Source organism: Coregonus clupeaformis, chromosome 6 (genome assembly GCF_020615455.1).
Source record: "Coregonus clupeaformis isolate EN_2021a chromosome 6, ASM2061545v1, whole genome shotgun sequence".
Lineage (NCBI taxonomy): Eukaryota > Metazoa > Chordata > Actinopteri > Salmoniformes > Salmonidae > Coregonus > Coregonus clupeaformis.
This window is the reverse complement of record NC_059197.1, coordinates 19,392,060-19,418,771: the sequence shown is the minus strand read 5'-3', so window position 1 is coordinate 19,418,771 and position 26,712 is coordinate 19,392,060. Positions and strand designations below refer to the sequence as shown.

At 44.2% G+C, this 26,712-nt stretch overlaps 3 protein-coding genes across 3 annotated transcripts in view; all 3 read right to left on the bottom strand.

Moving 5' to 3' along the window:
* The window catches only part of LOC121567699 (SPRY domain-containing SOCS box protein 4), a 56,708-nt gene extending 46,150 nt beyond the window's left edge, over window positions 1–10,558 (bottom strand). The window contains exon 1 of the mRNA XM_041877919.2: window positions 10,281–10,558. The gene's annotated coding sequence lies outside the window, so the exon portion shown is untranslated. The remainder of the gene's footprint in view (window positions 1–10,280) is intronic.
* A 5,164-nt stretch (window positions 10,559–15,722) lies between these two features.
* On the bottom strand, window positions 15,723–18,652 carry LOC121568105 (tripartite motif-containing protein 42-like). Its single transcript, XM_045220938.1, has 5 exons — window positions 18,572–18,652; window positions 17,522–18,206; window positions 16,425–17,164; window positions 16,088–16,312; window positions 15,723–15,971 (listed from the first exon to the last, which is right to left on the bottom strand). Exons 1-5 carry the CDS (start codon window positions 18,650–18,652, stop codon window positions 15,915–15,917), a joined length of 1,788 nt encoding a protein of 595 aa, XP_045076873.1. The 3' UTR covers window positions 15,723–15,914.
* A 4,050-nt stretch (window positions 18,653–22,702) lies between these two features.
* The window catches only part of LOC121567698 (calsyntenin-2), a 405,076-nt gene continuing 401,066 nt past the window's right edge, over window positions 22,703–26,712 (bottom strand). Inside the window, exons 16-17 of the mRNA XM_041877918.2 lie at window positions 26,445–26,629; window positions 22,703–24,106 (exon numbers count right to left, since the gene is read on the bottom strand). Coding sequence (XP_041733852.1) covers window positions 23,909–24,106; window positions 26,445–26,629 — 383 coding nt within the window. The 3' untranslated portion in view covers window positions 22,703–23,908. The remainder of the gene's footprint in view (window positions 24,107–26,444; window positions 26,630–26,712) is intronic.

Sequence of the window (26,712 nt, the reverse complement as noted above, 5' to 3'; positions counted from 1 at the left end):
GGCTATTCTGTGTTGAGCGGTTATCAAAGAAACTGGTCCTCCTATATGATTAATTTAGAGTTATTTATGCAAATTTAGTTGTGATACAAACGTTGGGCTATGTTTTGAATTATAATACACTCTAAGGCTGCATGACAGGAAAAAAGTCGCATGAAAGGCATGACCTCTGATTTGTTACTTGTTCAAGCTGCACAAACTTCAGTCTCTCATTTACAATTTGACAAGCACTTGATAATATTCTCACCAGGCATCCCACTTGTGAGGCCATAATGCCCCCTAAAAAATCCATGCTTTTTGCAGCCAAAGTGGCCGTTGTGCCCTTGGGCTGAATATAATAATTATAATTCCCTTCTCCCGGCTGCTGTGCTCCGAAGCACCTCTCACTCACATGGCTCTCTCGGATCTCTCAATTCTTATTAAATCAAATTGTATTTGTCACATGCGCCAAATACAACAGGTGTAGACCTTACAGTGAAATGTTTACTTACAAGCCCTTAACCAACAATGAAGTTAAGAATACCCCCCCACCCCCCCAAAAAACAATATAAAATAATACGAAACAAAAGTAACAAATAATGAAAGAGCAGCAGTAAAAATAACAATAGCGAGGCTATTGTGCGCCTCCCGAGTGGCGCAGTGGTCTAAGGCACTGCATCGCAGTGCTAGCTGTGCCACTAGAGATCCTGGTTCGAATCCAGGCTCTGTCGTAGCCGGCCGCGACCGGGAGACCCATGGGGCGCCGCACAATTGGCCCAGCGTCATCCAGGGTAGGGGAGGAAATGGCCGGCAGGGATGTAGCTCAGTTGGTAGAGCATGGCGTTTGCAACGCCAGGGTTGTGGGTTCGATTCCCACGGGGGGCCATTATGAAGAAAAAAAAAATAATAATAATGTATGCACTCACTAACTGTAAGTCGCTCTGGGCCAGAGAGCGTCTGCTAAATGACTAAAATGTAAATGTAATATACAGGTGGTTCTGGTACCGAGCAAATGTGTGGGGGCACCGGTTAGTCGAGATAATATGTACAATTGAAGTCGGAAGTTTACATACACTTAGGTTGGAGTCATTAAAACTTGTTTTTCAACCACTCCACAAATTTCTTGTTAACAAACTATAGTTTCGGCAAGTCGGTTAGGACATCTACTTTGTGCATGACAAGTAATTTTTCCAACAATTGTTTACAGACAGATTATTTCACTTATAATTCACTTTATCACAATTCCAGTGGGTCAGAAGTTTACAAACACTAAGTTGACTGTGCCTTTAAACAGCTTGGAAAATGTCAGAATAGGCTAATTGACATCATTTGAGTAAATTGGAGGTGTACCTGTGGATGTATTTCAAGGCCTACCTTCAAACTCAGTGCCTCTTTGCTTGACATCATGGGAAAATCAAAAGACATCAGCCAAGACCTCAGAAAAAAATTGTAGACCTCCACAAGTCTGGTTCATCATTGGGAGCAATTTCCAAACGCCCGAAGGTACCACGTTCAAACAATAGTACGCAAGTATTAACACCATGGGACCACGCAGCCGTCAAACCGCTCAGGAAGGAGACGCATTCTGTCTCCTAGAGATGAACGTACTTTGGTGCAAAAAGTGCAAATCAATCCCAGAACAACAGCAAATGACCTTGTAAAGATGCTGGAGGAAACAGGTACAAAATTATCTATATCCACAGTAAAACGAGTCCTATATCGACATATCCTGAAAGGCCGCTCAGCAAGGAAGAAGCCACTTCTCCAAAACCGCCATAAAAAAGCCATACTACGGTTTGCAACTGCAAATGGGGACAAAGATCTTACTTTTTGGAGAAATGTCCTCTGGTCTGATGAAACAAAAATAGAACTGTTTGGCCATACTGACCATCATTATGTTTGGAGGAAAAAGGGGGACGCTTGCAAGCCGAAGAACACCATCCCAACCGTGAAGCACAGCGGTGGCAGCATCATGCTGTGGGGGTGCTTTGCTGCAGGAGGGACTGGTGCACTTCACAAAATAGATGGCATCATGAGGAAGGAAAATGATGTGGATATATTGAAGCAACATCAAGACATCAGTCAGGATATTAATGCTTGGTCGCAAATGGGTCTTCCAAATGAACAATGACCCCAAGCACACTTCAAAAGTTGTGGCAAAATGGCTTAAGGACAACAAAGTCAAGGTATTGGAGTGGCCATCACAAAGCCCTGACCTCAATCCTATAGGAAATGTGTGGGCAGAACTGAAAAAGTGTGTGCGAGCAAGGAGGCCTACAAACCTCACACAGTTATACCAGCTCTGTGAGGAGGAAATGGGCCAAAATTCACCCAATTTATTGTGGGAAGCTTGTGGAAGGCTACCCAACATGTTTGACCCAAGTTAAACAATTTAAAGGCAATGCTACCAAATACTAATTGAGTGTATGTAAACTTCTGACCTACTGGGAATGTGATGAAAGAAATCAAAGCTGAAATAAATCACTCTACTATTTTTCTGACATTTCACATTCTTAAAATAAAGTGGTGATCCTAATTAACCTAAGACACCAAATTTTTACCAAGACTAAATGTCAGGAATTGTGAAAAACTGAGTTTAAATGTATTTGGCTAAGGTGTATGTAAACTTCCAACTTCAACTGTAGGTAGAGTTATTAAAGTGACTATGCATAGATAATAAACAGAGAGTAGCAGCAGCGAAGGGGGTAGCCATTTGATTTGATGTTCAGGAGTCTTATGGCTTAGGGGTAGAAGCTGTTTAGAAGCCTCTTGGACCTAGACTTGGTGATCCGGTACCGCTTGCTGTGCAGTAGCAGAGAGAACAGTCTATGACTAGGAGGGCTGGAGTCTGACAATTATTAGGGCCTTCCTCTGACACCGCCTGGTATAGAGGTCCTGGATGGCAGGAAGCTTGGCCCCAGTGATGTAATGAGCCGTACGCACTACCCGCTGTAGTGCCTTGCGATCAGAGGCCGAGCAGTTGCCATACCAGGCAGTGATGCAACCAGTCAGGATGCTCTCAATGGTGCAGCTGTAGAACCTTTTGAGGATCCGAGGACCCATGCCAAATATTTTCAATCTCCTTAGGGGGAATAGGTTTTGTTGTGTCCTCTTCACGACTGTCTTGGTGCGCTTGGACCATGTTAGTTTGTTGGTGATGTGGACACCAAGGAACTTGAAGCTCTCAACCTGCTCCACTACAGCCCCGTCGATGAGAATGGGGGCTTGCTCGCTCCTCTTCTTTTTCCTGTAGTCCACAATGATCTCCTTTGTCTTGATCACATTGAGGGAAGAGGTTGTTGTCCTGGCACCACACGGCCAGGTCTCTGACCTCCTCCCTTACAGGCTGTCTCGCCGTTGTCGGTGATCAGGCCTACCACTGTTGTGTCATCGGCAATCTTAATGATGGCGTTGGAGTTTTGCCTGGCCATGCAGCCATGAGTGAACAGGGAGTACAGGAGGGAAATGAGCATGCACCCCTGAGGGACCCCCATGTTGAGGATCAGCGTGGCGGATGTGTTGTTACCTACCCATGCCAGTCAGGTGATCGGGTCCTTCTCACAGGTATTTCAGCTAAGAAGTAGGCTACAAGTGAATGAAGACAGACACGTCGGGGACGCAACCTTGTGCTTCACTCATCAAATTCCGAGGCGCATATTGAAGATGTTAGAACTGTCCACATTTACTTTTCGGCAGCCAAAAAGATGAGTAGGCCTAACGAATAGCAAAAGCACTAGCCTGTCAATCTACTATTCCCCATAGTACAAAAGTTTACCTATTCTATTGGTCAACTTGTCCTTCTGTGCAATAAATAAATATTCCAAAACATACTCTGCGACAGTTGTGGGATGCGAAAAATCCCAAATTAATAAAACCACTGATATCAAAAAACCTTTTAAAAGCAATGAGGCTGATGCAACAGATCAGAACGTTTAGCTTAAAATGTTGATAAACTATTAGGCTATTTCTTCACATTATAAGCGCAGCAATGCGCACACGGCAGTAGGCTATAAGCGCGAATGGTCCAAAATGCAATCAATTAGCGGGAAAACGCGCTGTTTCTTGCCTTACTGGACAAGCTGGGCATCATTCACAAGTGATAGGCTAATATTGTCACCCATCAGACTATTCTTAATTTAAACGTTGTCTATACATATACTAAATGATATATGTGTGAAATTAGTTTTGATTTAGAATAGACCATTATCATGGAACAGGGGCATGGGGAAAAAAATACATGTCATCTTGCACTTAAATAGTGAATGGAGGACTATTTTCCTGTGGTTCATTTTCATGCCAGCCAGGTAGGCTATTCTCCTGTTGTAAAGCTTAGCAATGTGCTTAATATTAGGAAAGTTGCTAAATAAATAAAATATAGTAGGCCTAGCCTATAGAAAGCTGATGGGATCCTCCTCTTTTTAATAGACGCCATCAAAACTCTGTTTTCTCACACAATTGCACAGCCTATAGAAATGTTGGGCAACATGAGCTCTCATGAAGTGTTTGATTAGATTTTCAATACATTTGCATTGATGTCAGAGTGATTAGGAGGGACAACAGAGTGCTGAGTACCCGGCAGTTAGCAAGTTTGGTAGGCTACTAATGACCATCAGCAGCATCAGAGCTTGGAGAAGCCTAGTTACCGTGACTACACGGAGTGGTGGTAATACACACAAGTGACATCAGTAAGAGTAGCCTATAACTATAGCACAAAAGTGGCTATGAAAAAGCAATTATCTTTGTGATCGAGTCACACACACCTACTAACGGCGCAGACCAAGTGAGTCCAAAACTGTTAAAAACGGACTTGGACAGTAAATTAATATGCGAGTCAAGCTGCAACTTGAGCAATTAAATTCATTAAAACTACTACATTGACTGTATGATATTACACAGTGTAAACATGAGGCCTTTAAACTGTCCCGCTGTCCCTTACAGCCCAGTGTGTCATTCAGTGACCGATCACGTTTAATGGGATTTTTAAACATTACCATTTGACTCACTCAGCAGCACTGGCATAGTGGCAACATGTCCCTCCCTGACACTGATCCGTGTGTGTGTGGGAGGGATGGAGGGACAGAGGGCTATGGGACACACAGGCACAGCCGATAGGACTAGTGCTAGTGTGTCACGACTCTGGACAGCTGACTGACTGCTGGCTGACACAGCATTGCTGGTTTGTGTGGAGATTAAAAAGCATTCATCACCAGACAGGGTGGAGCGGAGGAACCGCAGTTTGCCGTTCCTCCTTGATCGTGAGTGTCCCTCCCGGGCTTTGATTGAACAGACCGACAGAAGAGGATGTGAAATGATTTGTGCGGTTCTGAACTTTATGTTCCTGGAAGCTAGGTTCCCAAGATGGTGATCAACATGAATAGCATGCACCTGTCTGATGGAGGGAGATGGAGTGGCAATCTGAGGGGTGGCAGTGGCACTGACTGGCAGTATAAAGATGACTAAATGTAATCTTGGTTGCTATTCTTCAGAGTCATTCAAATTAGTGAATCAAGCAATGTCACTTAACTGTTATGCAATGCCAGTCAAGACCTCATAATGCCAGTCATTGAGAAATAGAAGGCAGGTGGGTTAAAAGAGAAAGAAATTAAGACTAGAAAGAGAGCAGGAAAGAAAGAGAGCGAGAAACCGATCGAGAGAAAGAGTGAGGGGTCATTATACATTCTGTATGTCACCACAGCGGTTTGTTGGGACGACTGATTGCTGCTCCACACAGGGCCTGACACGCCAGTCATTTGCAACCTCATTTGTCACAATAAATTAGCCAAATATCCCAGCAGCAATAAAGTTGTCATGGCAATAACCGCATCATCATCAAATTAGCTACAAAACATTGCTTATTCTGCTTCATAAGCTCCTACTCAGTCCCTGACTGCATCTCCATAGCTCTTCCCCTCAATGACAGAAACATGTGGGAAGCTGAAACAAGCTGCCAACGCTTCGTTTCCCAGTGGAGGGGGACTATTTAATCAGAAACGCCTCTCTCAGGATGGCCGTGAGCCACAACAGCCCCCGTACTGAGACTGCGAGGGGAGAAACATAACCTGACTATCACATAACCTGCTCACAACAATGTTAGGGTGTCCTGTCAGTGTCAGCGCAGCTCACTTACTTACTTTATGGTAGGGTACAGTGAAAACAATATAGCTAGCAACATTAGCACCAACTGACCGAGTGGGCTGAAGCAGGATTGTGACAGGGTAGGATATTCTGTTTCCCTCAACACACCACCACTTCATTAAACACACATTTAGGAACCACAGCCCTGTGTGGGATGTTTATTGCAATATAGTAGCCACATTCACACCCTGTTTGTACTACATGTGACAGTAGGCTATGCAACAAACACCACAACATAAACTGGTTCCATTAAAGTGTATTCAGGGGTGGTGTGCTGAAAGAAAGCGTTCCATCACAATCTTGCTTCCAGGATCTAGCCCACTCTCTCAAATTAAGTCTACCACTCAATGGCTGTCCTGAGAAGCAGTCTAAAAGATAATACCGATGTGTTCCACCTGTGCTTTTACCTAATATGTTAAACTACACCCCATCTGTTAAACTACACTATCGTTCCCCACTAGTCATTTTCTTATTCCAGGTAAATATACAGAAGGCATCCTTTAAGGGGGTTGTAAAGGGTTTAAACTAATGTATAGACCGTTCATTATTAGTTAATATGTAGTTTATAAGGTAAATCCACACAGAGGATGGACAAAGACACTCAATGCCCAACGTGTAGGCCTAGAAATAATCCTATCCTTCTTTGCACTGATCCAAGCTATCCTGACATCTTAAATCCATTCTCAGACCAGGAGAGGACATTCTGCCTATTTGATTGAGATTTTATTAGGATCCCCATTAGCCGACACCAATGGTGACAGCTAGTCTTACGGAGGACCGACACATTATGAAAAATACATTACAGACAAGACTTTACAATTTAAATACATTTACATGTAGTGTGTGTGCATCTATCAGTTACACATACATCAGTACATACTAGGGTTGGGCATTATCCAGATTTTCATAACGTTTCTCTCATACCGAGATATACGGTATCACCGGCTTAGTACACAAGGGGGCGCCAAAAAACGCAAAAAAGCCCATTGGGCATCTGTTACCAGAATGCTAACATAATTAGCACAAGTAATAGCATTTACAATGACATTTACAAGCGAATGTGAATGAGAGACATTGTGCAAATGATTTTGACGCATGCTTGTCTGAAGGAAGAACAGTACTGGCTCTGGCGCAGCATGTGTAGTCTACACGCTGTGTCTGTGTGGAGTCGCTAGGGCAACGGGCCTGCCTGCTCTACTCAGAGAAGAGGGGAGAGTGGCTGCTATACAAATAACTCATCCAAAGGGCTTTGACTTCTCAAACACAAAAGAAAGCTAACACAATATGATGCCCCGTTACCTTATTAATTCAGCCACTTACTTAGATTAACTAGCAAGTCAATGCAGAATTCATAATTTTTTCCTGCGTGGAAAAACACGTAACAAATATCTTAAATATAAAATTATTTTTACTGTAAATTCTGATCGGCATCAGACTCATTTCGTGCTTCAGTTGCACTTCACTCAGATGACAATTCACAAACGGCCATTCTATCAGCAGACGTAGCTTTTTTAAATATTTTTTTATTTAACCTTTATTTAACTAGGCAAGTCAGTTAAGAACAAATTCTTATTTACAATGACGGCCTACACCGGCCATACCCGGACGACGCTGGGCCAATTGGAGCTACATATCAGTCAGACATAGCTCTGACTGATGTGGAGCTACTTTTCTCCAGTTACTTTTCTCGGTGTAGCCAGCCTACTTTTCTCAGGTAAAATGCAAGATGAACTTTAAGAAAAACATTAGGAAATGTAGCTGGCTACATTCTTTCTATGATAAACATTAGAAATATGACGGCCATGCAAATTTTTTGCAAAAAAGACCTTGCTTTTTCATTGTACGCTAATTTACTTGTGTGGCTGCCAGACAAATAATGTTGCACTTTGTTGTCATCTGATTAAAATGAAGCTATTTTCTGCCAAATGTGCTGCACTAATATATTTCCTGTGGAAGACAACGATATAGTTGCACGTCCCATCCCGTACGGTATATATGGCATACCGCCCAAGCCTAGTACATACACACAAAAACTAGGTCACATGGGGGAGAGGCGTGCCGTGAGGTGTTGCTTTATTTGTTTTTTGAAACCAAGTTAGCTGTTCACTTGCGCTATATGAGATGAAAGGGAGGTCCATGCAATCATTGTTCTGTATAATACTGTGTGTTTCCCTGCAATACTTGCTTTGTGGAGTGTGGTGTCAAAAAAAGCAGAGCATCTCTTTATCACAGACAGACCTCCCCCAGCTTTACAACCATTGAATCAATATGTTTTCACAATGACAGTTTACAATCTAAAGTAACACCAAGTAATTTAGTCTCCTCAACAGCCACACAATTCATTACCAGATTCAGCTGAGGGTTAGAACTTAGGGAATGATTTGTACCAAATATATTGCTCTTAGTTTTAGAGATGTTCAGGACCAGTATACTACTGGCCACCCATTCTAAAACTGACTGCAACTCTTTGTTTAGGGTTGCAGTGATTTCACTAGTTGTGGTTGCAGACGTGTATAGGGTTGAATCAGCAGCCTACATGGCCACAGGCTTTGTTTAATGCCAGTGGCAGGTCACTGGTAAAAATATAAAAGAGGGCCTAGAGAACTGCCCTGCGGTACACTACACTTTACATGTTTAACAGAGACTCTTCCATTAAAGAAAACCCTCTGTGTTCTACTACATAGATATCGTGGATTCAGAGCTATGGCAGAGGTTGAAAAGCCATAACACAAGTTCTCAACAACAGGTTATGGTCAATAATATTAAAGGCTGCACTGAAATCTAACAGTATAGCTCCCACAATCTTCTTCATATCAATTTCTTTCAACCAATCATCAGTCATTTGTGTCAGTGCAGTACATGTTGAGTGCTCTTCTCTCTAAGTATGCTGAAAGTCTTAATTTGTTTACAGAGAAAAAGCATTGTATTTGGTCCCCAAAAAAATCCAACAGTTAGCCTATCCCAGCTCTGCATCTGTGTGGTCATGATGCACTATGCATGTAGCCCACCCAAATGGCTATAGGTCACCTGACATGACTGAGGTCATGGGTTCAAACTCCAGATGTAAATAATTTGGAGTGTGAGGGCCGTGAATGGTTCTACACTAGCAAAAATCGGAATAGTTCCACCCCTGGGGATCATTCATTGATTAGGCCTATATACAACCGCCATAAACTGGTAATGGTTTTCCATATAATGGGTTAGTTGGAGGCCTAGTCAAAAGACTAAGCAAGGCCTACTCTGGTGACAAAGAGGTTTAATGTACCATCCACTAAAACGCATTAAGGAAAGAAAAATAAATATCAATATGATAACTGGCTCCTCCACTGGTCCATCGCACCATAACATGTCAGCCACTTCATCTGGACAGTGCCCATGCCAGGCAGATGGTGTGGTTACCGGCTACTCTAGGGGATAAAGCATTTACCATTTAAAATGGCCAACAAACTGCTACAGATCCACTTGTATAGGCGTCCGATTTGGTAAACCCACTTCAGCAGTAAAATAGACTTGCTCACAGACTAGACAGAAGTCAACTCAGCTGTGACAATGGGAAATCAAATTGAAACTGAAACCAGACATGAAAGTTCTGCAAATGAGTAGACTACAATACAGTTTCTGCAAAAAGTTATTTTCCTAATGTAAGTAACAACAATTACGGTGGCCTATTTGGTGTCCCAGTTGTCGACAGTATGAGGTGCTGAATATTCTGCATGTTGTCAACTATAAAAATGTTTGTTAATTATGTTTATTTGCTTGCAGTCACAGAACATTTTCAGAATATCGTTACGAACACATTCTAATCCTAATCAGTGTATTAATCTTTTGTCATTATTTACCAAGCTAAACGGTGGGATGAATGAATTAAACATTGTTCATTACAAGTAAATGCCAAATACAAGTTATAGTTTCTCAAGTTACCACGCCTTGCTTCCCAGTCGACTTAATTTGATTTCGCTTTGTTTTCAAAAAGTCGTAAATTAGCCTTGTCATGCGAACGGTTTATTGACAAAATAATTACAAAAAAACTACCCAGTGCGACAAAGTTGTAAACACTGCCAAGTTTTCTAAACGTCACGAATATTGAACAACACTATCGAATGTGTTCAAACCTGATTATATTCGACGCAATAAAATGAAACAAGCAAGATATGTTTGTTTTTACTTACGTTCCAATGTAACCAAAAGCCTCGCCTGGCGATCGACAAAGCTCTCACGAGGCCAAGTTCCCTCCTTTAGTGAAACAAAACCAAAACCGTTGGACTTTGCGTCGAATATATTCATTTGGTTTCACTAAGCCTTACCAACTCAAATCTTATGTGCTGATTTATCAGCGAATTTTGTCTATCGACGGGAATTCGAGACGGGCGCATTTGTTCAGCGAGCCATTCCGTGGATATTACCATTCATGTGTCTCTAACACACACTGATTGGCCACGTCGCTCGAAGGATAGGATCGGGAATAGGTGATGGCTAGGGCACCAGCAGAGCCATTTCTTTTCGCCGTCCTAAAGTCTGCCAGATTTTCGCAGCAAGGATATAACGATACGACTAGCTAGTTTTGCTCACAACACTGACCTCCGGGAGTGAAGAAGTAACTTAGTCTAAATTTGACAAAACATCAATGTTGAGAGAGAGTTGAAAGTGGTCAGGAAAATAAATTAGTTATTTACATTTTAGTAGACGCTCTTATCCAGAGCGACTTACAGTTAGTGAATGCATACATGTTTTTTTTTTCTCCATACAGGCCCCCGTGGGAAACGAACCCACATCCCTGCCGGCCAAACCCTCCCCTACCTTGGACGACGCTGGACCAATTGTGCGCCACCCATGGGTCTCCCGGTCGCGGCCGGCTGCGACAGAGCCTGGACTCGAACCAGGATCTCTAGTGGCACAGCTAGCACTGCCATGCAGTGCACTACGCCACTCGGGAGTCAATTTATATTATGCAGCTAGCCTAAATACAACTTAATATACTGTACACAAATATAAACGCAACATGTAAAGTGTTGGTTTCATGAGCTGAAATAAAATATCCCAGAAATGGTTCACACTCACAAAAAGCTTATTTATCTCAAATTTTGTGCACAAATTTGTTTACATCCTTGTTAGTGAGCATTTATCCTTTGCCACGATAGTCCATCCACCTGACAGGTGTGGCATATCAATAAGATGATTAAACAGCATGATCATTACACAGGTGAACCTTGTACTGGGGACAATAAAAGGCCAGTTCTAAAATACAGTTTTGTCACACAACACAATGCCACAGATGTCTCAAGTTTTGAGGGAGCGTGTAATTGGCATGCTAACTGTAGGAATGTCTACCAGAGCTGTTGCCAGATAATTGAATGTTCATTTCTCTACCATAAGACGCCTCCAACGTCATTTTAGAGAATTTGGCAGTACATCCAACCGGCCTCACAACCGCAGACCACGTGTAACCACGCCAGCCCAGGACCTCCACATCCTGCTTCTTCACCTGCGGGATCATCTGAGAAAGTAGAGAGAGAGAAAGAATAGGAAGGATTTTTATTCAGGGTCCCTGATTTCACCCTCCCTTATGTGATGTGGTTTTGCAGGTCGTTAATGGCTAGGATTAGGGGAAGCTGGTTGTTAATGGTTAGGATTAGGGGAAACTGGTCGTTAATGGTTAGGATTAGGGGAAGGGGAAGCTGGTCGTTAATGGTTAAGATTAAGGGAAGGGAAAGTGGGTCGTTAATGGTTAGGATTAGGGGAAGCTGGTCGTTAATGGTTAGGATTAGGGGAAGGGGAAGCTGGTCGTTAATGGTTAGGATTAAGGGAAGCTGGTCGTTAATGGTTAGGATTAGGGGAAGGGGAAGCTGGTCGTTAATGGTTAGGATTAGGGGAAGGGGAAGCTGGTCGTTAATGGTTAGGATTAGGGGAAGGGGAAGCTGGTCGTTAATGGTTAGGATTAGGGGAAGGGGAAGCTGGTCGTTAATGGTTAGGATTAGGGAAGGGGAAGCTGGTCGTTAATGGTTAGGATTAGGGGAAGGGAAGCTGGTCGTTAATGGTTAGGATTAGGGGAAGGGGAAGCGGGTCGTTAATGGTTAGGATTAGGGGAAGGGGAAGCTGGTCGTTAATGGTTAGGATTAGGGGAAGGGGAAGCTGGTCGTTAATATGTGTTTATGAGTAACGTCTACTTCCAGTGGCTCACCTTCCCAGAGCAGTTATCTGTATGTCACTGCTGAAGAGGATGATAATGGGAGATTCCCCTATGGGTTTATTGAAGACTGGTGTCTCCCCTCGTCCTTTTACACTCACCCTCCCTCTCCCACCAGTTATTTCTCTGCAAGATGGGAGGTGCCTCTGCAATGCTGGAAAAATGATAGCAGGGCAGAAGAGAAGGGATTCAGAGAGACAGGCAGGCAATGAGAAGTGACATTAAAGGATAGAGGGAGATGGGGAGAGATTGACATCAAGTATACTTTTGAGAGTAGGAAGGGTGAGAAAGAAGATGGGCTCTTTCTTCTCCTTCTAGCTTGTTAGTTCTCGGAGTGAGCACAGCACCAGAGATGTGCAGAAGAATAGTTTCTTTATTTAGCCAAGAGAACAAAAACACAAGCCCCTAAGAGTAATCTACTAAGCCTGTTTGAGATAATCCCCATCGACAACGATGGGAAAACGTCAAACAACAGCCTCTCTCTCTCTCTCTCTCTCTCTCTCTGTCTCCTTCCTCCCTTTTCCAAAATGATGATACAGCTTAGCAGCTTGCTGCATCTGTTTTTGCAGGGGTGTTGTGGTGTTACTGTGTATGTTGATGCCCAATTCCAAACAAAGTCCTAGCCACTACCTCTAGGCGCTGTAGTTATTCTGGGAGGATTGGATAGTGGATTTACTACTATACCAATAACACATATCCTTTCCGATTAAGTGCCATTGGGTAGCGGCTCGGACATTGAGTATACAGTATGTGTTGAAGGTGTTGCATTGAGATTGGCCTATCATACTATTGGTACTGTTTGTGTGTATTGAAGGTGTTGTCCATTCTAGTCATAGTGAGCTAGCAGTGGAATGATAAAAAAAGATTATATGTTTGTGTAGGTGTCTACTCCAGTTAGCCAGAGGGTAGATACTATACTCCACATGCTGTATACCAGCAGGACAGATAAACATTAAACACACTTCTCAGTATGGTGCTCTCCCTTATCTAACTGTAACTCTCTTTAACTCTCGTTAACTCTCTTTAACTCTCTTTAACTCTCTCTCTCTCTCTCTCTCTCTCTCTCTCTCTCTCTCTCTCTCTCTCTCTCTCTCTCTCTCTCTCTCTCTCTCTCTCTCTCTCTCTCTCTCTCTCTCTCTCTCTCTCTCTCTGTCTCTCTCCATCTCTCCATCTCCCTCTCTCCCACTGCTTCCTTTCCTACCTCCTACTTATCGCTTCTTCTACATCCCTTATTATTCTTGAATAAATATGAGTTTTGCATAACTGAATACTGCGAGAACAGATGTTGAGAGATGGAGGAGATTGAGAAGAAAATAGAACGCACGCACACACACACACACACATACACAGAGTAATTAGAGGTGGTACCGGTGACATTGCCTAAACCCCTTACAGCAGTGTGTGTTTGTGTGTGTGTGTGTGTGTGTGTTGTGTGTTCTGCAGATGACATCAACACCTTTGGATGAGTGTATGGCCTCCTGACTTTACAAACGAACACAATCTTATAATGCACGCACGCATGGATTAACAATGAGTCACTGTGCCAAAGGATCACAGGCTGGTTTCTACTGTATGGGAGAATCTCAATTGCCTACTCCTCGCGTCCTCTCTCCTCTCTTCCTTCTCAAAACCCATTGGAGGAGAAGGTCAGAGGGGCGGGACTTCTGGCTTTCTCATCCAATGGGTTTTGAGAAGTTGGCGAGGAGAGGGGACACGAGGAGTATACAATTAAGATTCTCCCTCTGTGTCCACAAACATCACCCCTGCTGTGTTTGTACTGACGTCAGCCCTACAAATGTATGCAAGTCACTTGTGCTCGGCATGAGTCCCATTTCCTCTGACTTTGCATGCTACAATCTGTTATTATACAATCATGATCATCAGCAAAAATTCTGATGAAGGTCGAAACCTTGTCATAATAAACTCAACTGGAAGTATAGAGTAGTTTTATTTTTTTGTTGATGCTGAATATTTGCCATCTTTTGTCCAATGCTGGTAATTGCAACCATTTCACTTGTCCATTAGGAGCAGGCCTACTGCACTGTAACATTTCAATTCAAGTCACATTCTCATATTCCTACAGTACAAAAGCAGGTAAAATTACAGCATTATCTCTGATGAATCCTCAAATAACACTGTGCCAATCAATCCTCTCTTTCTTCACAGACAATGGTTATGGTAACGATGATGATAAGGATGATGATTGATAAGATGATTGCAGTATGTAGATTTAGAAGAAAAGAGGAAAGATTAGATTAGATTATGATCAAAGTGTACACCTCGGCAAAGAACACAGAAAAGCTGATGAGAAAGACAGCACTATAAGGCTGCGTTTACACAGGCAGCCCAAATCTGATCTTTTGCCCAATTATTGACAAAACAGCTGATCTGATTGGTCAAAATAACGATTAGTGGGAAAATATCAGAATTGGGCTGCCTGTGTAAATGCAGCCTAAGTGTGTGTGTGAGAGAGACAGAGAGAAAGAAATATAGAGAAAGAGAGTGATGCCAGTAGTGACTTTGCAGGACAGTGACTTAAAAAAAAAAAATGTAGTGTGATATTGCAGGTTAACAGCCTCTCATAGTGGAGCAGATTACTCATATTACAGCACTGAAACCATGTTCACACTACAGACTCTATCACCCAGACCAACCCTCATATAACCAACCACGCACCGGTGAACCGGTAATCAGCCAAACAACTGTCACACACTCCTCTCTCGCAAACACTACTAACCCTACACACGCGCACACGCGCACACGCGCACGCGCACACACACACACACACACACACACACACACACACACACACACACACACACACACACACACACACACACACACACACACACACACACACACACACACACACACACACACACACACACACACACACACACACACACACACACACACACACACACACCACGATGTAACACCTACGTGACACTCTATCCACTCATTAGCATATATCTTACATAATTTTTCCGGACAGTGCACATTCAGCAGTGTTTTAATTAGAATGAGTGGATTACCATGTCCTTGAGAGTGGTGTGGGCTGTAATAGCAGAGTGCTGCTGTTGCTTCTGGGGGTAATAGGAGGTAATTATTTAATGTTGTATAATGAGAGGGTCACCTAGGACTCGTTAGCCTGATGCTAATGAGTGTTTTGTTTCATAGGTGATTAAAGAAGGATTTCCACTGTTTGCGTTGGGCACCGAGACTTGACTAAAGACTATAATATAATAATATGCCATTTAGCAGTTGCTTTTATCCAAAGCGACTTACAGTCATGTGTGCATACATTTTTGTGTATGGGTGGTCCCAGGGATCGAACCCACTACCTTGGCGTTACAAGTGCTGTGCTCTACCAGCTGAGCTACATTGTCAATGTAATTTGTTTTAACCTTTAGTTATCCAGGTGAATTAGTTAAGGTGTGCATTGTGATGGGTGACAAAATGGAATAACTCACGTTTTCAATGTGGCTTGCTTTATTTTTATTATGCAATGTATGTTTCTGTTTGATAATGTAAAGTGGTATGTGTAAAAGGCAGATTGTAAGTAGACATATGTAGTATGACATTTGATGTGTGGGATGTTCATTTCCTGTTGTAAGAGTTAGATTTCCTGTGTCACGGCTGCCTTGGCCTCGTCTCCCTGGCGCTCGGTGTTCACCTGGGAACAATGACAACATGAACACAACTCAAGTTAGTTGTCAGTAATACTCCTGTTTCTAAAAATAGGATTGGGCTCACAGTCAGTCAGTGAATGTCATTGGTCAAGTATCGTACCCTGTAGGAGGAGCTCCAATCCCCGGCCCCGTGGCTGTTGACAGAGCGTGCCCGGAACAGGTAGTGTGTGTCTAGGCGGAGCCCGGCCGTCTGCAGGTTGCAGGTCTTCAGCCCCACCAGGACCACTCCCTTCCCCTCCTCCATAGCCATCCCCACGATCACAGCATCCTGGAAGTGGACGTCAAAGGTCTCCACCTCCTCGCCCATGGGCAGCATCCAGAAGATCTACACAGACAGATAGAGAGTTATCATCATATTGGATAACTTTACATAGATATAAAACAATACATTTGAAGTTTAATTTCTGAATAAGCCCCTAGTTACTGTGCAACTGTACCTCCACAGTGGCTCCACTGACGATGTGCTGGTAGATGATGGGGGGCCTGGGCAGCAGGTGGCGCTCCTTATCGCTGCAGTCCCCAGCCAGCAGGCACAGCTGTTCCTCCATCACCAGCTTCCTGGGGCTCCTGGGGGTCCGGGGGCTCCGGGGGGAGTCCGCCAGGGCCCGGGTGCGGTAGGGGGTCCCTGGGCAGGATGGCACCGGCACCACCTCGCAGCACCCCTCCAAAACGGCTGCCTCCACGCCGTTCACCACGGAAACCACTGCAGCCACTTCTGGGCTCTTCCAGTGGAGGTGGGTCCCCAGCAGGCCCTGCAGGTCTCTAAGGAGGGCATCAAAGTCCATCTTCACCCCCTTGAAGGGCTCCCCCTCCTGGAGAGTCAGGGCAGGGCGGTGGATGTCCCTGTTGACCCTCTGCAGCCACTGGGTCAGCGCCACAGCCCCGGTCAGGAAGGCCACTGTGTCGGGCTCCAGGAGGGCCTGCTCAGAGATCACCTCCAGCCCAGTCAGGGAGCCCAGGAGTGGGGCAGAGGTCTGGAGGAAGTCCCTGGCTCTGCTGCGGGTGCTGGAGGTCAGGTTGTCCAGGTGGGAGAGCAGTGCCGCCTCCTGGTCTAGCAGGACATTACGGAGAGACAGGAAGCCCTCGCGCACGCGGCGTCTCAGCTCGGCGCCGTCAGAGCCCGTCCGGGCCCTCAACTGATCCATGGACACCATGTCGGCTTCACACTGAGACTTCACTACAGCCACGTGACAGGGGTGCAGCAATAAATATCTGATACAAACTTAACTTCCTGTATTAACTGTAAATTAATTTACTTTGAGTTTACTCTGTTGCACAATGGAGTAATCTGTTTGACATAATGGCTGCCATTACTGAGGTTCACAGAGATGTGATTTGGAGAATGTATTTTAGATGTGAAAGCTTAACTCTGCTAGATTAAAGCTAATTAACTGAACAAACGCTGTTGGTGCAGCAACATTAAGACTTCAAATTAACATAAATCCATAAAATGAATACAAACAAAAACAGCCCTCAGTGGAACTTGTAATGATATAAAGACTCAGAAACAATAGAGTAGTAGACGTGACCTTACCCTTCCCAGCCTGCTCCAGCTCCCTGCGGGCGTGGGCCTCATGGATGGGTGACACGTCGTGTCCCCGGTGCCCCTGTTCCATGCACCCCTGGCACCCCAGAGCTCCGTCGTCTAGGCAACAGTGGGACAGGGAGCGTTCATGGTGGGTGGGGCACGGATCGCGGCACCCACCCTCCACGGGCTCCGTCAACACATGGGCCTGGAATGCCCGGTTGCCATGGAGTTTTCTCAGGCACTTGGCACAGTAGTTGAGGCCGCAGGTGCGGCAGTAGCGCTGGGCCTCGCGTTGCTTAGAGCAGATCTCGCAGGCGGTCACCCTCAGGGCTGTCTCCTTGGCCCGGGTGTTTTTGGGCTGCTTCACCCGCCTCAGGCCCTCCAACCTCTCCAGGAGCTGCTCAGATACGTTGGCCAGAAGAAGGTTCTCTGGGAAGGTCCAGGCCCCGCCGGGCTGGAGGGAGTAGTGGACCAGGCAGCGGGGGCACTGGGAGCAGGGCTGGGGCTGCTGGGCATCAGAGGCCTTGGTGCTGGAGTGCTTCTTGTGGACACCTTCCAGGCAGGGCTGGCAGAGGCAGTGGCCACAGGGCAGAGACACAGGCTGGAGGAGGAGGGTGTCACAGGCTGGGCAGCACAGGTGGAGAGCCAGGGAGCGGGTCACCGGGTCTAGCTCAGCTTTGGTCTGGGCATCCTATGAGCTAGAAGGGGTAACAGGCAGGCTTAGGGGTCAGAAATACTATGTAGCCTACATAAATTACATTTTAGTCATTTAGCAGAGGCTCTTATCCAGAGCAACTTACAGTTAGTGAGTGCATACATTGATTAATTTTTTCATACTGGCCCGGGTGGGAATCGAACCCACAACCCTGGCATTGCAAACGCCATGCTCTGTTACACTACAATATCATCCCCCCACAACTAGGCCAGCCATTTTCAGATGACTACTACTGTTATTCCTGTCCATGCAAACATAAAAATCATATTTGGCACTACTTCAGCACTTGTTAGGCTTTTTAAAAATCAGTTTCAGGCTTCATACCCTATCTCCTTTCCCGCGTGTTTGGCTTTGGGGTTGGAGCGGTTCTTCGAAGACCTCGAGCGCGGCCAACAGCCAGATTCAGAATCAGTACCAGGCATAACTGTATTAGATAACTGATTCCTAATTGTATTTCATGCGCTGAGATATCCTAATGAAAACAAAGTCATTATTTGATGTCACTCATTAGGCTAGCCTACTTTATATTTCATTTATTAGCCTCCATTCTGGTTGCAAATTCTAATAGAGATATTTATATTTAACTGCCCAATGTTGACACTTTAACACAATTAGCCTAATCTGGTTAATTATTTTGCATTTTTAATTGGATTGCAGATGGACGGCTACTGAGGCACTTACGTTCTTCAGCACGTCTGATGTGTGTGATCAAAATGTGAATCTTGCGGGAATATCTAAGCTGTTTTACTATGACGTAAACTTGCGGCGGTCTATGACGTAATTATAGCAGCGTCCGCGGCGGCCGAATCATGTCGTAATGCGAGGAAATTCCAAGCACTACAATAGGTCCGCTATAGCCAGGGGTGCACATAACTGGTACGCAGGTACGCAAGCGCGACAAAAATCAAGAAAGCGTAATGCCACTTGTGTTACTACGCGCCTTTGCGTACTTGACCGATCTTCTCATCTAACCTTACACATGACATGTTGCTTGTCAACTACTGTCAGGGATGTCCAAAAAGCAACAGACATTAAGCAGCTTCTTTGGCGTTTCGCCACCTACAAAGAAACGCCAACTGGAGCCAGAGCCGAAGAAAATACTTTTTTCGGAAAAGTGGCTCCAAGATGTGCAGTGGCTTGAAGCTAACGATGAGCGCACTGAAATGTGGTGCAAGATTTGCCGCTCAAATCCACATCTAGCAGACAAAACGGGTGCATTTTATAAAGGCTCAAAGAATTTCAACCATCCTTTATTTGACAAACATGAAAAGAGCAAGGAGCACACGAATGTGGCGCAAGCCATTGCTAAGCTAGCCGAGAAGAAATGTCCAGTCGCCCACTTGACAGATGGCGAGACAAGCGGAGTGAAGAACAGCGGCAAGCTCTGTTTAATATTTATCTCCTCGCCTTCCATAAAGCTAAACACGCACGTCCCATGTCTTCCTATTCTGAGGATGTTCCTTTACTGAAGCGGCTAGGAGTAAATGTCGGAGGTGCATATCATTCAGGTGAAGGGGGCACACGGATCATGCAGAGCATCGCTCACACCATCATCGGGAGTTACGAGCCAAGTTGCAGTCTGCTGAATTTTGGGGGCTGCTTTTTGATGGATCTGAGGACATCACAAAAACTGAGCAGGAAATCATTTACATTGTGTCTGTGTCCAGCAACGGAGAGTTTACTTCTGACTTTATTGGACTGATTGAATTGGGTGCTGACCGAACCGCGCAGGCCATAACAGACGGACTTGTGAGACTTTTCCAGGACACAGGCTTGGATGACTGGACAACAAAGTTGGTCGCTGTGTGCACAGAGGGGCTGCTGTCAATCTACAACGGCGTTGTGCCAAAACTCTGGCAACTTGCTGTAGTTGGAGACTCCCTTGTGCACATTCTGTGCACCGCACACACACTGGAGAATTGCGCGAAATCAGCTGATCGCAACGTTCCTTACTGTGAGACATTTAATCGCTCTGTGGTCAAGCTGCTGCAGTTTTATTTACAAAAAGGTGGAGCAAAAAAAACTGCTGCACTGAATAAGCTATGTGAAGAAAATGGGATCTCCTTTGTGAAACTGGGTAAGTTTCATAATATCAGATGGTCTGCATGGAGGCATGGAACACTGTTAAAAATATCAAGACTATTGCCAGCCATTAAAATGCAACTGGTTACGAGTGATAACAGTGACTTGCAGCATATCTGCACAGAGCGTTTTCAGTGCTTTCTGTCAAACATGCTTGACATTTGCAAAATTTTGAAGACCACATCCATTAGGTTTCAGAAGGAAAAGCTGACCATTGAACTCATGGTGGCCATTGGACAGTTCACACTTCTGCTTGATGGTGAAAGCCACAGGGCACACACTGTTTCCAATGCTGATGCTGACAGAGACAAGACACACTTACTCAGGGGGGTTAATTGAAGAGTTTGAAATCAGATATGACTCCCTCAAGTCATGTGATCATTTCTTACTATTTGATCCTTCAACATGGCCTCAGTAAATGCAAGACCTCCACAGTTTTGGAAACACAACAGTTTGCAGCATTCTCAAGAAATATGAGGCCACCTTGCAACTTGACAAAGATACCACTGTGACAGAATGGATGCGCTTAAAGCAGGCAGGAAAACGTTTGGGAGCCTCTTCTGTGTATGACTTGGTCCAAATAGTAAATACAAGTAACCCAGATGCTTACTCCAAAATCAACAAGGTGGTTAAGCTGTCTCTTACACTGCCTTTAAGCAGTGCAGCTTGGGAGAGGGGATTCTCACATCTCAACATAATAAAAACCAAGTACAGATCTCGTCTGTCACATGCTCGTCTCTCAGCCCTGATGCACATTCACCTGTCAAAGCAGACCACAGAGACATTTGACCCAAAGCCTGCTGCTAGACAGCTAATCGGAGGCTCAACCAAGGACAGGGAGGTGCATCTGCAGCATCTTCATCATCTACCATGCAGGAAGCTGAAGCAGAGGACAGTGGGGGCGACACTGAAGAGGACAGTGGTGGCGGCACTGAGGAGGACAGTGAGGAAGACTGCACTTATTAAGACCACGCTACATATGGGATGAGTACCAGACACCATCTGCTGGTACTCACCTGAGTAACTCACTGAAAAAGTGATGTGCACCCCTGGCTATAGCCTATTTCCTCAGTGAGGAAAAAGTTGATAAAACACCACCAATCAACACACCACTAGAAATATCCACTAGATGGAGACATTGGATAAAATTTGAACTTTCAAATCAGAAGTTGCAGGTAATTCCTCTGCGGGCTATGAAGATGCTGTGTTGAGTATTGCCCTCAGTTTAAACGGTTAGATAGGCCTAATACCTTTCATAGCTTTGAAATGCCATTGCCTGAAATGTCCATAGTCTTAACTATATGACTAACTAGTGACCCCGCTGCTGAGTATTTCCCACCCCATTTTAATTCCCCCTAGTTGTTTTCTGTATTGAACAAATTGATCTGTGACTGCAAAATGAAAGAGAGACACAGATTCTAATGAGTATTTCCCACCCCATTTTAATTCCCACATTCTATAGGCCTAGTTGTTTTCTGTTTTCTAAAACAACTCTATTGGTCAATTTACAGAAAGTGCTGTAGTGACCATCCAAAGGAAACTAAGAAAAACAGTCCAAAGAAAACGTCAAGAAAAACTAAAAAAAGGTTTTACACATTTTACAAGGTTCATATTTATTTTCACCTTCCTCCTCTTCTTCTAAAACAAACGTTGGGAGAACATTGGGGAGGGTTGATGCAAAGTCCAGCAAAGGTTCCAAGGGGTAGGGGTACAGGTGTGAGAGGGGTTCAGGAGCTGAAAGTAACATGGTGGAGGTTGGGGACAGGGTCTCACGTCACAAGCACAGGTGTAACCCTACACAACTGTTGAAAACTTTACATGAACATGTAGCTAGCTATGCACAGGCTCTTCAAGACAGGGTTCTCCCAGCTAGAACCAAATGACTATCCCTGGAAAGGAATACATCAAGCAGGGTCACAAAGTCAAATACCCAAATGAAGAAAATAGAAACTTTCAATTTCTGTTCATGCCAGGTAAAGTCACATTTTATATTAGGCAGACTGTGTAAGATAGGGGGAAGGGGGGTTGCTGGTATTGACTACAGAAATATAGAAGACAATGCCTTATACATGCCCATTAGCCAGTTTAAATTGGGCTTAAGTTGGTTTAACTTGCCTGTCTTAGCAGAGACAGAAAGCACAGCCATTCGGAATGAACTGAACATTGAGATACAAACACAGAGAGAGGGGCGGGGTTTGGTGTGATATGTAAAGATTTAATTGACATGGGTGGGGTTATGTGCATACATACAGATTAACAGAGGGAGGGGCTTAACTAGGTTCAGGGCGGGGTCACCTACTCTAATCAGTATTTACAGGTAAGAGGAACATATAAAAATGTACAAGGTTCCTCCTCTCTCGTAGTGTGTCCAAAAAACAGAACAGAAAAAGTCATCTTTCACCTGGGTGTTTATTCAGTTGGGTGCAATGTATATACAGAATATTGAAGATAGAATTTAAATGCATAGAGCTGACATGGTTATTGTTTTGCATGACAGAGAAACGTGTCTGTTCCATGCAATACCTTTCTATCTGAACATTCTGTAATATTGCACCTGCATGACTATGCCTCAGGTAAGTACAACATCTCCAACAGCACATCAATCAAAAAACAAATAAAGATCATTTAGTGCCGTTGGGTTACGACATATCTCTTTAAAATCACCTGGACACCTCATCCAGGCTTAAATTAGCAGTGCTAAATAAAATATATTCCATTGCAATAAACCCCAAAATATTTTTCAGGTATTAAAATACTGCAATAATATTTTTGTCTTATTTTGACTTACATTTTCATTCGATGCAATGGACAGAAGGTATGATATACTGTACACAGATACCAAGGTAAGGTTTGAAGGAGTTCCCCTATATTGGACTGTAACATTTTCACTATCCCACTGTACCACACTAACTCTAGCACAGTGGACTGTACCACTATGGGCCTATGGGAAAGAAACCATTACAAAGGATCACAGCGACCTATAGGACCACAGTTTCTCAGACAAGATTTTAGACCCTGGAAAAATAGGTGGAAAACAATTTCAGTTGTATACAGTATTTGAACATTTATTTTGATTTTTTTCACAGTCTCAGTATAAAACAGTAGGTAAGCTGTCAGCTTGTGGACTAGGGTTTGAGGTCTGGGGTACTCAGGACCACAGGATCGTATTACTGCATTGGAGTACCACAGGGTAGCCTAAGCCTTTAGTTAACACCAGATGGTTTGACATTAAGGAAAGGAGTCTTTTTAAATGGAGTACAGGCTGGCGTTGTTCGTGTGTATGTGAGTGAGTGTGTGTGAGTGTGTGTGTGTATGTGAGTGAGTGTGTGTGAGTGTGTGTGTGTATGTGAGTGAGTGAGTGAGTGAGTGTGTGTGTGTGTGTTTGGCGTGTGTGTTATCACTTTAGTGCTCATTCTATTCTCAGCCCCATCTCCATTTTCACCAGTAGGGGGAGATGTTAACTCAATTGAAAGAAATCTCAGGTAGTCTCTCATGATTAAACAATTGATTTTATGGTAGTGTGTATGTTGATGCCTCAGCGTGTGTGTATGTACATTAGTGTTTGTGTGTGTGTCAGTGTGTATGTGTGATTGTATTCAGTAGGTTAATGTAGCGTTGTCCCAGTCCAGCTGGCCCCTCTTGCTGCCCTGTTGTACACTGGGAGCTCCTGGGACCTCCTCCTCCTCGCTGTCGTCTGACTCAGCGCTGGTGATGTCATCGTCTTCCTCTTCATCTTCCTCCTCCTCATCCTCCTCACTGGCCTCTTCCTCAGCTCCCTGGGGCTCCTGGAAGCTCTGCATAGGGCACAGAGAGGCAACAGGTGTGTGACAGGTTCTGGAGCTGATTACTGTGGCCCTTGTGTATCCTACTCTGTTTCACTATCTCCCATTTCTCCCTTTCTCTCCTCTTCCCTGCCATTCCTCCCTCTGTCCTCTATCTTCCGTTACGCTCTATTTCAGTCCATTCTCTCTTTTCTCACTGTGACCAAGCTGACTCAGTAGCTCTCGTCACTAATTATTGAATTCCCCTTCAATTGTTTAGCGCGTTCATGTTTCCCCATATCTAGTAATTCATTTATCCTAAAGGTATATACTGTTGTTCTTTTCCTCTTTTGCCAGTATCATGAATATTTACTGTGCGTAAGAATAATAATGTGTCAAGGAAATGTTTGGTCAAGTTGCATTGTGACGCATTTCGGTTTCATATTTTAAAATGCAGTAATTACCCTTTTGCAATCCTCCAAGTGGATGCGATGTTCAGGAATACAGTGTAGACATTGATAATGTTGTAAATGGCTATTGTAGCTGGAAACGGCTGATTTTTAATGGAATATCTACATAGGCGTACAGAGGCCCATTATCAGCAACCATCAGTCCTGTGTTCCAATGGCACGGCAATTGTGGGTTCGATTACAGGCTCAAAATGGCCAGAAACAAATAACTTTCTTCTGAAACTCGACAGCAACCATCAGTCTATTCTTGTTCTGAGAAATGAAGGCTTTTCCATGCGAGAAATTGCCAAGAAACTGAAGATCTCGTACAACGCTGTGTACTACTCCCTTCACAGAACAGCGCAAACTGGCTCTAACCAGAATAGAAAGAGGAGTGGGAGGCCCCGGTGCACAACTGAGCAAGAGGACAAATACATTAGAGTGTCTAGTTTGAGAAACAGACGCCTCACAGGTCCTCAACCGGCAGCTTCATTAAATAGTACCCGCAAAACACCGGTCTCAACGTCAACAGTGAAGAGGCGACTCTGGGATGCTGACCTTCTAGGCAGAGTTGCAAAGAAAAAGCCATATCTCAGACTGGCCAATAAAAATAAAAGATTAATATGGGCAAAAGAACACAGACACTGGACAGAGGAAGATTGGAAAAAAAGTGTTATGGACAGACTAATCGAAGTTTGAGGTGTTTGGATCACAAAGAAGAACATTTGTGAGACGCAGACCAAATGAAAAGATGCTGGAGGAGTGCTCGATGCCATCTGTCAAGCATGGTGGAGGCAATGTGATGGTCTGGGGGTGCTTTGGTGGTGGTAAAGTGGGAGATTTGTACAGGGTAAAAGGGATCTTGAAGAAGGAAGGCTATCACTCCATTTTGCAATGCCATGCCATTCCTTGTGGATGGCGCTTGATTGGAGCCAATTTCCTCCTACAACAGAACAATGACCCAAAGCACAGCTCCAAACTATGCAATAACTATTTAGGGAAGAAGCAGTCAGCTGGTATTCTGTCTATAATGGAGTGGCCAGCACAGTCACCGGATCTCAACCCTATTGAGCTGTTGTGAGTACAGCTTGACCGTAAGAAGTGCCCATCAAGCCAATCCAACTTGTGGGAGGTGCTTCAGGTAACATCAGGTGAAATCTCTTCAGATTACCTCAACAAATTGACAACTAGAATGCCAAAGGCCTGCAAGGCTGTAATTGCTACAAATGGAGGATTCTTTGACGAAAGCTAAGTTTGAAGGACACAATTATTATTTCCATTAAAAATCTTTATTTCTAACCTTGTCAATGACTACATTTCCTATGCATTTAGCTATATTTCCTATTCAAACTCATTTCATGTATGTTTTCATGGAAAACAAGGAACTTTCTAAGTGAACCCAAGCCTTTGAACGGTAGTGTATGTGATTTAATGCCTGTTACATGATTTAATGCCTGTTACATGATTTAATGAGTAAATAGCTCCATGGTTAATGGTATGGTCCATAGGGAGGGGCCATTGGTATAAAGGTACCTGTTTTACCTGTGAGCTGGAGTGATGTTCTAGCTCTGGTATGTGAGCTATGTGGGAGGCTGTCCATAGCCTGGTATACCCCAACCTGCTAGAGTTGGGTTGGCAGGGTAGGCCTGCTTGAGACTTAGGTTTTTGATTTCTATTCAAACCTTTATTTCAAGAGTCTGTTTATTTAGTAAATATCTTTGTAGATTATGTAACTATTCATACGATTTTGTAATTCACCTGGAACCACCTTTCACTGTTAATAAACTGGACAGTATTTTGCCCCTGATCCTTACTGCACTTAAGGCTGTTCCAACATCTGGTCCCTACAACACACCTTCTTTCCTTTATTGCTCCCTCGCCTCTCCCCCACTGTTCTGTTCAGTCCCCCCCCTTCCCCTTACCTCCATAGGATTGACTGTGATATTGAGCGCTGAGTCGTCCCAGTCCAGCTCTCTCTCCTTGGTTGTGTCTGAGCTCCTACCCTCCTGTTGGTGTGTCAGGTGAATACGGTAGATGCCTAGCACAACCACCACCACCAGGGCGGCGATACAGATCACTATCACCACTGTGGCAGCACTGGGGACTCCTGGGGGGAGAGGAAAGGTAATGTTAATATACTGTATGTTAAGTAACATGGTGCACCCACACGCATACCAAATATTTGGTTAT

What these genes read in the sequence shown, in the direction of transcription:
- LOC121568105 (XM_045220938.1), bottom strand. Translation starts at nt 18,652, where the DNA reads ATGCCTGGTACTGATTCTGAATCTGGCTGTTGGCCGCGCTCGAGGTCT. An exon ending in CCAACCCCAAAGCCAAACAC is followed by an intron (nt 18,207 to 18,571) that starts GCGGGAAAGGAG and finishes TCTAGCTCATAG; the next exon opens with GATGCCCAGACCAAAGCTGA. An exon ending in ATTGGAGCTCCTCCTACAGG is followed by an intron (nt 15,972 to 16,087) that starts GTACGATACTTG and finishes CATTGTTCCCAG; the next exon opens with GTGAACACCGAGCGCCAGGG.